A 12,089-nucleotide genomic window follows, 5' to 3' on the forward strand; every position below is an offset into this window, starting at 1 on the left:
CATGCTGTGCTGCACTGTGTGCTGCACCACCCTGCCCCCTGGGGCAGGGGCAGGAAGAAGGAACCAGAGGGAGGGGGAGCCCCCAGTTGCTGCTGCAGCCAAAGCAATGTGGGAAAAAGTGACTGGCTGGGAGCCTGGAAACTACGGCCAAGTGTAGATGAAATGGGGACCCTAAATTCAAGCAGTGAATTTTTAAAAAACATCACTTCAATTTAGGGCCCTTTAAAACCATGTGTCGCGCACACACCCTCACACACTTACTTGCTTCTCCGGCGGCAGGGAGGGGAGGGCGAGCTGCTGGCAGGCAGAGAGGTCCCTGCGCTGCAGGGGGGAGAGGGGGCTGGTGGTTCCCTCTACAGCAGCGGTGGGCCCTCCAGACAGCATCTGCCTGCAGGCACCTGGCTCAGGCAATCCTGGTGGGCACTGTAGCTGTAGAGGGAAGCACTGGGCCCCTGCGCAGCTCAAGCAGGCAGACAGGCTCTAGGAGGGAGGGGGGAAAATCTGGGCTGCTGCCAGGGTGCCTGCGGGGCTCCCTGCAGAGCCCCTGAGCTGCACAGAGCCTGGTGCTTCGCTCCGTGGCTGTAGAGGCAGCAAACTAAAACTCTTTGGAGTTTTAGTTTGCTGCGCCCAAGTCATTTAAGGCGCATTATGCTGCTGAATTTGCTACAGTGGCTGGAATTAATGCACAATACGCTGCTGATGCTTGCAAACACTGACACTATTAAAATAGTGCAAAAGCATTTAGCCCACTTTGAAGTGCTGTGCACACAAGCCTCTTGTTTCATCTACACATGGCCTGTATGCAGCTTTCATATCTGACTAGGGAGCTCCAATAGGATTTGAAATGCCCTCTCCCAGAGTTGAATCCTCCTACAACACAACTAAGCCTGTCTCTGGGGCATCTGTGTCCCTGTACAGGTAAGTGCAAGTGCTGTGCTAAAACAGGTACAAAAATTACTTTATAGAATTGTAATACCGTATATGTCCTCCTTGCAGATAAAGACTTAGGGGATAGTGACTCTTCGTGTTTCAAGTGACAAAATTAAAGCCAAACCTCAAGAACCTATTTGGCTCTGACCCTAAGAAATCAAAGGACCTGCAACTGCTTTATTCATGGATTGAGTTTCATACTTAATATTTAGAAGGAAAAAGTACTTTCATCACAAATACATTTTGTGTCTGCGTAGTTGTATTTTGCTGCATAGTATATTGTATCTTGTAGGGTTTGGTCTCTGACAGAACTACACAGCAACTAGATTATACTATATAGAAGTTTAGTCATATTTATCTAAAGTATAGACAAAAGGGGGAAATGATGCATGGAAAATTTCTACTTGTGATGTGAAATCCAGTGACCCATATGACAGAGTAAGGTGATACAAATGTCTGAGCCTTAATGGTATTTTCCATGCGCCACAGCTTTAATAGTCAAATCCCTCTTATGAAACAATAATTTTTAACTATGTGTTTACTAACTAAGTTATGTAAATGGTTCCTGCTTAGAAGGTATATTGGAAAAGAATGTTGCAACAGATGTCAAAACTAATCACAAATACTTCACATTTTCTGTGAAAGTTAGTAGGTTTATTATGTAAATAGAAACTAAACAGTTTGCCTGCCTTTTACAGTGTAGAGTCATTCCCCTGACCCAGAGATGGGTTATGATTTTTTAACATTCTCTTATTGCTAGAGAAATAAATATTTTCCTGATGGTTATTTAAAAGAGAAACCTTCAGTTTTCTAAACAGGGAAATAACTCTTTAGTACTCTTCCTTCTAAGAGCTTGCTCTTAATTCTAAAAACTTTGATAAGTGATGTAGGCAAGCTTTAGAAATTAGTATTACAAACTGTATGCTTGAACTAATTAATCATATCCCAGGCAGATGGATTTAGCCACGGCTCCCAATCTGCCTTGGGAGCTGGCAGGAAGTTGCCAGCAGCTAATGGGAGTGGGCAAGGCTACAAAAAGCCCGTGAAAATGATAAACAAGACAATGGATTGAGCTACAGACCCCCAGGCTGCTTTGGTGGCTAGCAGGAGGGGAAGTAGGAAAGAGGAGCCCAAGTTGAACCCAGCTTCGTGGATTTGGTTTTCTTGGGCTTGGAATAGCCCCACACCTCTCTGCTTAATCCTTCACAATCCAGGGGCAGGGGTTACATTCATATAGGCTGCTGGCTGGCTGTACAAACACATATCTGTGGTAGTGGATCAAGCATTAATACTGTTGAGTGAAAGTTTTGATCATAAACTCCAACTATGTTTCATCTGATTTTCTCAGAGTAAGCTGCTTCTTCCTTTTACAAGATTTGTACCTAATTCAGAATCAAACTTGTTAGTGAAGTCTTTGGTTAATTTGACCAGATAGTTTTGGGTTGTTTTTATCTTTTAAAAATTCTCGTAAAGCTTTTGTGTTTGACTTTTTTTGTTTGTGGTAAAATGCACTCAACAGCATCTTTATTTTAACTAATCAAATTTGCTTTTCAGATTATTTCCCGAAGTAATAACACATTGACCCATTTTTCCAGGGTGAGTGCATACTTGTCTCTTACCAGCTGTATAAATTTGAACTTCAGGGAACTCCAGGGAAAGTTATCTAAGATGATTAAAAACAGATGAGAACTTTTGAATAAGCAGTGCCAAGGCATCCCTAGAGCTTGTATGATCCCTGAAACATAGCTAGAACAAGAGACGGTGACAATTATCGCTTTTGAGTCAGTTTTGTTAATCAACATCTGACTTCCATAAAAATTTCTTCTCCCACTGAAAGTTGACAGCATTGTACTCTTCTCTAGTTTGCTGCCCAGAGACCACATGTGTCAAACTTCAGTGGAAGATGACATTTTTGAGAGTTAGAAGTTGATTTATAAAAATGACTCAAAACAAGAATTGTCACAGGTAGGGTAACTAGGGATGAGCAAGAGGGGCACCTGTCCTGGGCACCAAGTTAGTTGGAGTGTTGGAATCGTTCCTTGTTCCCTCCAAAGTCAGTGCCCTTTGCCATGCCAGGAACTTCAAAACCAGTTCCCAGCTGCTGTTGCTTTAAGAACAACAGAGCTAGGGCAGGCAGACTATGCACGTGCAGCACCTTGGCTGGGACTGTTCCCAGTGTTTAAGGCTGCTGCCTGCCATGTCAGCCCTGGCTCTCTGAACCTGTGCCCCTTCCTGCCTCCCACTCTCCAAACCCATGTGCCCCTTGCTCTTGGAACCATGTGCCCTCTCCAACCCAGTGCTCTTAGCCACATGCACCCTCTCCTTCCTACCACCTCCACTCTCCCACAGGCTTTGCCCTGGGCACCAATTTGGCTTGTTCCACTACTGACTGTCTCTGTTTGCCATTCACAAAAACAGAGCATCTCCTAAACCTACTTGCTAGTATATGGCAGCAAACCAGATTCTAGTTTTAGCTTGGCACTTGCATCTAAGATACAGGGAAAATGCTTTGGCTTGGGTTAGGGTCTCTGCTTTTATAAGTGTGAAAGCATAGCCAAAGTCCAAACAAATGTGGTAAGCTTGTATTGTCTGCCTTAATTTTAGGAGTTGCAGTGATGTTACTAATACCTTGACAATCTTTAATTTAAAATTAGAGTTTGCACTTTAGCTTTATGTATCTTCGCCTCATTCTGCTTTGCATTTTTGTAACATGCTTTACATAAGTCATTTGGTGTTTCATGTACACTGAGAGAGTCTGGCTCAGTGTGGCTGGCATGGAGGTGAAAATGACATCTCCTCTGGCACCTTGGATCCTTGTATCTCTGGGGGGAATTCACCTGGAGGAGGGAAGCTGAGCGAGTGGCTTGAACGGTCATCAGGCTCGACATATGGCAATGATGCTTGCTCTGTGGATATACTGAGTACCATACGTTTCACTCCTGGCCCTATCATCTCTTTACAGCCAACAACCCCCACTGTGCTAGTTCCATGCTTCCCAGCAGGGGGAAAATGTGTAGCCATTTGCTAATATTTCAACTACCTTGATAGAGTTTCTGGACCCATGGCTATGCAAACAGTAGCCTGTGTGGCTCAGAAACAGCCCAGAATATAAAGTTAAGGTCATCATTTTGAAAAGTGGCTGCTAACTTTGAGTGCCTGAATTTTTCAGGGTGCCATATATTAGCAGCTTGGATTGACTTCATTGTTTACAATAATGGATCCTCAGTATTTTGGAAATGTGGGGGTCTGGATTTCTCAAATGGGGCAACCAAAAGTCAAGATACCCATTTCACTTCTGGCAATTTGCACAGCAGGAAAAAATGTAGAAAAGTATCCTGGATTGAGTTGTACCCAGTTGAGCAATGTGTAAAAAGAGGTTCCAATTTACATTTGGGCAGGAAAATTCATTTTAATAATTTTTAAGCCAGAAAAAAATAGTTTCTGTTTAGATTACATTTTCTGCAGAGCAGCCTAGCAGAGTGCTTGCATTGTATTCATGAAAGAATCACAGTAAATCTATTCCCTTGCCTCTCTGGACACATATTGAAAAGTGTAGTTGATCTGAAAAGAGCCCTGATTCAATTGTTAATTCCCTAGTGATTATAACAAAAGCTAACAGCAGTGATACAGAAGGCACTACAGTCATTATAGAGTAGTAGGAAGAGCTGCATTAGCATCTTTTGGAACATGGTCCCAGAGGGCACGAAAGAGGGATGGACCAAGAACAGGGAAGTACAGCTGTGTAAATGAGTCTTGGGGTGTTGTTTGTTTGGGTTTTTTTGAAAGGGGAAGAGGGCAGATGTGGCTTCATTCTGTTAACTGCTCTTTATCTTTGCCATAAAGATACAAGATACAGGGCTAGCTGCAGACTTTTATAACTTTCCTGATTTGTGTCTCCTTGCAGCTTCCCTTAATCACACCTTTGCTATTCAAGTAAATGCTTTACTTTCTTCCTGTACTTAAGCTGTAGATTGTTTTATTGAAACTATAATGAGGGTTGGCCTGTTGATCTAGAGGTCAGGGCTGCTGCTAGCAAAGAGACAGGCAGTAACCAAGGTGAATTTGACCTCTGCAAAGGAAAAGCAAGTTATTAGTATCCATCTGCCCAGCAGTGTCAAGATTGGAGAATTGGATTTCTAAGCAGCTGAAGTCCCAGCCATATGAAATACCACAGACAGTTGTAGGGAGCTCAAGCTGTACAAAGAGAGCACTGTGAATGTGGGAACTGGGGTGCAGTGGCCCATAATTACAATAGGATTGTGCATTTCAGCTTCAATAGATTGTGAGGAGGTCCTGCAGGAACCCAGCAAAAGCAACTGAAAAGGGTACTGAATGATAGGCTGGTGAACCACAGCAGTCTAAGTAGCTAAAGAAATGAATATAAAATTAATTAGATGCAGCTCGTACCTTGAAACAAAATTTGTAATTGCTCACAACTTTAATAATCCTTTCTTTATATGTGGCTCAGGGAGAAAATATCCCTCTTTGGTATAGTCTAACATCAAGCTTAAGGGTTTACAGAAATCTTCAAAGGCTTAGCTTTATCATGAGACTGGAAAAGATAGCCTATGTTTAAATGAGATTGGAAAAGGTACCATGTGAAGACTGTTATTACTTATCATAACTTGCTGTCACTGAAGAACAAATGCTTCCTTGTATTAGGAAATTTCAAAACTGGGACTGACTCAAATCTGTCACACCACCCCGCCTCCCCCCAAACTTAACTTGAATAATTTTCAGGTAGAAAAGAAAATCCCTAGCATTTCATGAATGTCAATGAAAGTTCTGCCTTTTACATTGGTCCTTTTTCGCTCCCCAAAGTTTAGCATTGTATAGTGGTATTTTTAAAATTAAAAATCCTATACCATGTAGTTTACTTTAAATCACCCTTCTAATAGGAACTATTGTTGTTTAATGGCTGTACCTGTACACTGCAAGCCCAAGGGTGGAAGTATTTTTAACAGAAATTGTATTCTCATCTGAAGTCTTGGTGGGAAATGAAGCTACGGTGTCTCTTTAATTTCTACATCAAGTTATAAATCAATTGAATAGGATTCAGAGTTATAAACCTGTGAAACCTGGGACCTAAATCTCAGAGATAAGAGTAGCAAAATAGAAATAAAACTGTGTGAGTTGCAGGGAGGCTTCAGGAAAGAAAGACAGCTTGTGGCATTTCTTCAGGAGGAAGCATCTATGGGATACAGAAGCAACAACTGGCCAAACCCCCACACTCAGCAAGGATAGGAATGAAGTAATGTCTGTCATCTTTACAGACAGCAGTAGGAGGGAGTGGGGTCAGTCTAACAGGGAAGATTGCTGCATCCCATAGAAGTCATTGACAATTTCTCATTGGAGACCAGAGAATGATAGAAAGGCTCCACTTTGGGCACTTATGTCGTCCTTTCACTTCTTTTGAACTGATTAAGACTTGGGTTATTTTATAAATAATAGCTGAATTGCTGAAGTGCACTTACTGAGGTATGGTGACAAGGTAACTCCCTGGCAAAAGCCCACCCCACTTAATTTATTTGTAAATGGTCATTCAGGTCCTTTGAGCTGAGTTGAAGGTCATGATGCCCATCATGGTGCCTAAGGGAACTAGCTTGGCCCTATGGATTGTTCAGGCTTGAGAGAATCTTTTGGGAGTTTTTGGGTTGTTTTCTTTTTAACTTAAGTCTCGACCAAGATCAAGGTCCTGTTATGCTAGGTGATGTACATAGCATAATAAACCCTAGGGGGTACACAGAATGAATGAGAGAAAATTACTAGAGGTGCACTGATAGATACATTGTTCCCACTGGGTTGGCACCAAAAAGAAAAAGCGACAATATCAGTAATCAGCTTTTTTTGGGCTGATGTGGCCGATAACATGGTTGAAGAATGCCCTGTGCACGTGCTCAGCCACAATGCAGCCAGCCAGGAGTACAGCTCAGCAGCATGGAGAGCAGCCAGTTCCAGCTGGTAAGTCTGTTGTGAGGGAAGGGGTATGGGGGGGTAGTAGAGAGAGGCCTCAGCAGTGAGGGAGGGAGTGGGGCAGGGGCAGGCTCTGCACAGCCGGGGCAGGGTGTAGGGCAGAGCCATGGCTTATCTAGGAGGCAGGGGTGGCTCCTGCCTCTACGTGCACCCTGGGAGGGCATGGGGCAGGGTGCATGCCCCCAGATCTGCATGTGGGGCAAGGGCAGGCTGCTGCTGTGGGATGGGGGTGGCCCCAGGCTCTTCCTGGCGGGGTGGGGCTGGGCCAAGCTTTCCTTGGGGCAGGCAGTAGCATCATGGGGGGGGAGGGGCTATGGTGAATCTTGGGGTGGCTGCAGCCCTCTCTGTTCCCTCTCTTGGCACTGCTGCCACCCACCCTGAGAGCAGGCTAGCTCAGCCCCCCTCCCAGAAGAGCCTGGTGCTGCCCCAGCCCCAGCCTGCAGTGGTAGCCAGCTCTTACCCAGCAAAGATCCAGGGGCACATGCCCCTTGTGCACTCCCAGGGTATGTGCAGCAGCAGGAGCCACCCCCTTCCCTCCTGCCCCCGCCCCCAGAATGAGCCGCTCACGGCTCAGTCCCACACTTTGCCCAGGCTGTGCAGTGCTGGCCCCACTCCCTCCCTCACCACAGGGGGCCTCGATCTGCATCCCCCATGCCCCTTCCCTCCCCCCTCGCCCCTTCTCCCACAGCAGATTTACCAGCCGCATGCCGCATATATTAATAATGCATTTAATGTTAGTTAGTGTAGCCTGCCTTATATTACATAATTGGTAACATTAAAAACAAGAAAAAATATAACAGGGTACATGAGCTGAAGCTTTGAGGCAGAAGGGGTGCACTTGTTAAAAAAGGTTGAAAACCCCTGCCCTAAGGCATATATAGTCTAAATGGAGAAGATAGGGAAGGGATGTGGGAAAGCAAATTGTCTCTGTATCCTACATGTAAGGAATTGAGGGACAAGAAAGAGTTGGATATTATTTATTATTTTATGGTAAACAAACCATACCAGGCATATGTCAAAACAGTAAAATGAGCAATGCATTAAAAAGGGGTTGGGTGAAGAAGACTGAGAAGTACAGCAATATGGTCATGTAACTAATTTGTTTAGGCATGTGTTCATTAAGTTCCCACACTTTTAAAGACAGAAATGTGCTATGGATTTCTCTTGTAGACATGACTAAAAGCCTGAGCCTGCAGATGTAAATTACTTGAGGAAAGGAGGCCATGATAGGGAGGATATTTCTGTTTGTGTAGAATGTCATTAAAGAAGAGCTGGAGACACTTGTAGGAGAAAGGGACTACTGTCACTAGCAGAATGTAGATGATAGGAAGCAGCAACCCCATATGAGATCTGGTTAGATCCTGAGGCTTTCTATTTCAATTCACTTTCTCTTTGATTGAATGCCAAATAGCATCTTCCTGGTACTTCTCCTATTATGTATCGCATTTGTTTATATACAGTGTTGTCCTGTTGTCATGGATTACCATAGGGCTGTCCAGCTGGTGACCCATGGGCTGCATATAACCCACAAGGCTTTAAATCGAGTCCCTGAGCTTCTGTCCAACTGCTTCTCCCCTCTGCTATTGCTCTGGTTGCTTTCACTCCCTACCTTCCTCTGGGTGCTGCTTCCTACCTCTGCCCCACGGGGTGGTGAAGTGCAGCAGGCTGACCTGAGGGTGAGTCCAGGGCCACAGGAGGGGAAGCAGCACAGGAATCAGCACTGCATTGGTTGGGGGCCAAACAGTGCAGCAGTAGAGAGGATTGCCCATGTGAACCTGTGTGTGTTGTGGGGGCAAAGCATCAATGCACCATGCAGCCTTGTGTCCCGTGCCTTACCTGGTGTGGCCTCCTCTAGTATAGTCTGTGGAGGCTTGGAAGTTGAACAGACCTGATTTGCAATGTTGTAAAAGTAAATTAATTGCCTATGGGACAATCCAAATAAAATTAAGTAAAGCCTCAACTCCTCTTCTTCAGACCGGATCAGCCTTTGGGCTGAACTTTTACACTGCAATAACTGTTTTGTTTGGAGCTGGGGGAGTCTGTAGCCTTTTGATGGAACTCGGGTTCAGATCTTGTTGTTTTAGTATTTTAAATGTACTTTTATAGCTGTCTGAAATGCATGTGCTTGGCCAGGGCCAAGCATTTACTGCCAACTCAGTGGTTGTTTAGTTGTGGCATTTGTGAAAGCAGGTAACAACTTTCAACGCCCTAAGGGAAGCAATTGTTTGACATCATGCAATGCCCTCTGCAGTAACTATAGTAACCAGATTGTTTGTGGTTTCATTTTTTTTTTTTACAAAGGCAGACTGCTTGTAACCCTTTACCCATCTGTGGTGGGATAGTCCTTAGGGGTGCCGTGACCTCCCCTAGCGCCCTTGCCCACCGTGCCAAGTCTGGGTCCTGAATGCACCCTCTATCTCGCCCGCCACATCTTTGATCTTTATATTATCAATGGGAGGCTGCCTTCTTCCCCCCTTGGCACGGGGCCGGTCTTGATACTACGATTTTGAGGCTACTCCCTGCGCCAGCCTGTCTCTGGGACTGTTCTGAGTAGCCCGCTCTCTCTCTTCGGGCTCCCTAGTAGACTCGCCCTTTTCTCTCCGGGCCCTAGCCCAGGGCTTGCCCCCTTCCGGGGCTTCCCCTTCACAGGCAGTGCCCCACTGGGCCTGCCCAGTGTCCAATATACATGCCCCATGCGCTCCCCTGCCCACACTGGGGCCCTTGCTCGTGCTCGTTGCGCTCTCTGCCCACACTGGGGCCCTTGCTCAAGCTTGTCGCTCTCTCCGCCCTCTCTGGGGCCTATGCTCATGCTGCTCGCACTCCTCGCCCACTCTCAGGCTTGTGCTTGCGCTCCTCGCCTGCACTCAGGCCTGTACTTACCCTCGTCGCGCTCTCCGCCCTCACTGGGCCTGTGTTCGCACCTTGCACGCACCTGCCCGCCCTCGGGCCTATCTATGCCCGACTCGGGCTTCCTATACTTGCGCTCCTCGCACGTTCGCCCGCCCTCGGGCCTATATTCGCAGCTCTCGTGTGTCTGCCCGCACTCGGGCTTCCTAAGGTTGGGGCTCCGGCGGCCTTAGCCTCACCTGGCCCCCAGACCCGCCTTCTCGGGCCTATGCCCCACTGGGGCTCTTCCCAATTGGGGTTTCCAATTGTGGCTCATCCCGATATTGCCCCCACTGGGCTGGGGTCGGGACACCCCACTACGCAGCACCCTCTGTGGTGCTAGGAACTCCCCCACTTTACTGGGGAGCTCCTGATGAGGCCTCCACCCCTAGAGCCTCGCCCAGTCCTCCGGTGTAACTATAACTAAACAGAACCACAAGCCACACGGCTTTGACATAACAATAAGCCTACCGGCTAGAATGTACACTCCTGTCAGGGTGCTCTCCCCACCCCCACCCCCCGTCTCATCCTGTAGACTCTTAGTCAGTCAGAAGGCCGTGCCGTGTTCTGCTCCGCAGCAGAGTTGCTGCTCCTCCAGCTGCCAGAGGGGAACTCGCTCTGGCCTTAGCCTTCTCTATTTATAAAGGCCAGGCCCTGCCCCCTGGCCGTCAGCTGACCCAATTAGTATCCATAATAACTGGCACCTACTGCCCTAATGAATGGCAGCTAGGCCTATATCATCACTATTCAGTAGCAGGAACCCTAGTGCCCTGCTACACCATCTTACAGAATTATTAACAAAACTAGCTAAAATGAAATTATGATCGTAAGAAAATAGGGCTGGAAGGGACTTCACAAGGTCGTCTATACCAGCCCCATGCTCAAAGCAGGATCATCCCTGTCTAAAGCCAGCTGAGCCAAGTGTCTATCCAGCCTGCTCTTGAAAATGTGAGGGATGGAGATTCCACAGTTTCTCTAGGTTGTTTGTTCCAATGCTTGACCACTCGCATAGTCATAAAGTTGCTCCTAAATGTTCAAACCAAATTTCCTCTGCTGCACCGTGAGCTGCTTGCTTCTAGGCCTGTCTCCTACAGCCACAGGGAAAAGTCCTTCTCCATCCTTTCTGTAATTGCCCTTCAGATATTTGAAGACTGCTATCAAATCCTCCTTTGTCTTCTCTTTTCCAGACTGAATAATCCTAGTTCTTTCAGCCTTTCCTTATAAGCAGAGATCCAGGTTTTCTGTTTGGGATGGAAAAATGCAGGTTTTCTCCTGTAAAGGAGAAGAATGTGTATTTTTTCCTTTTAAAGTAGAACATAATGGATTTCTCCCTTAAAGGAGAAATATGTTGGAAATGGCAGATTTCCCCTTGCAGGCTGGCAGAGTTTCAGGCTGCAATGGGCTGCTAGGACCTGTGGGGAGCATGACACAGAGAGCAGGGGGTGCCATGGGAATGTGTGTGTGTGTGTACACATGCATGTGGCAGCCCAGCAGGATGGTGGAGAGCAGCTCCTACAGCTCCCTCCAGGCAAGTCTGTAGGGGTTGTGGGGGGGTACAGGAATGCAGTGGGTGCATGTGCCCACCAGATTTCTGTGCTCACAGTGAAGCACAGGGCTGTAGCTGGGCTGGACCAGCTCCGGGCAGGAGTCACCTCTACACCCAGCAGGTGGGACCCAGTGCAGCATGGAGAACTATGCTGCCATGGCCACCAAGATGAGGTGCCCCTGCCTGCCTAGCAGCAGCAGAGGACATGACTGTGTCGCTGCTGGGCCACACCTTGGTGGCCATGGCAGCATAGTGCTCTCTTCTACACTGGGTCCTGCCTGCTAGGTCATGGAGACAACTCCTGCCCAGAGCTGGTCCAGCCCAGTTGCAGCCCCATGCTCCACTGGGGGCACAGAAATCTGGGGGGGGTATGTGCCCCCCCTGCATTGCCTGCGTTGCCCCACCACCCCACACTGCTATGGCCACACTCTCCTCTTCCCCACACAGCCACCCCCTTCCTCACACACTGAGGGGCTGGGGGTAGTGTGTTGGGAATGAGGGGCACCAGCAGGGCCGGGGTTTAAGAGTAAGGAACACTGGTAGAGTCAGTGGGCTGTGGGTCATGAGTGAGGGACACTGGCAGGGCTGTGGGTTGGGTGTAAGGAGCAATGGCAGGGGCAGGGCGCAGGCATATCAGGGCAGCTCAGTGCCATACAGCAGGGGTGGGGAATGCAGCCACAGCTGGACCTGCATCCTGGTGAGTGAAGAGTGCTAGGCAACCTCTCATTTTTTTCTGTTATAAACAACCCAACCC

The 12,089-nt window shown here is 47.2% G+C and overlaps 1 protein-coding gene across 2 annotated transcripts in view; it reads left to right on the plus strand.

The window, feature by feature from the left end:
- PIP5K1B (phosphatidylinositol-4-phosphate 5-kinase type 1 beta) overlaps nt 1–12,089 on the plus strand; it is a 116,233-nt gene that overhangs the window by 3,871 nt on the left and 100,273 nt on the right. Inside the window, exon 3 of one of the 2 annotated variants that reach the window (XM_019555158.1) lies at nt 2,485–2,526. The exons of the other annotated variant lie outside the window; for it this stretch is intronic. Within the exon in view, the coding sequence (XP_019410703.1) occupies nt 2,485–2,526 (42 nt within the window). The remainder of the gene's footprint in view (nt 1–2,484; nt 2,527–12,089) is intronic. 2 annotated transcript variants of the gene reach the window in all.

The sequence above is a fragment of the Crocodylus porosus genome, unplaced genomic scaffold, assembly GCF_001723895.1.
Source record: "Crocodylus porosus isolate Cpor-Errol unplaced genomic scaffold, CroPor_comp1, whole genome shotgun sequence".
In the NCBI taxonomy this organism is placed as follows: Eukaryota; Metazoa; Chordata; order Crocodylia; family Crocodylidae; genus Crocodylus; species Crocodylus porosus.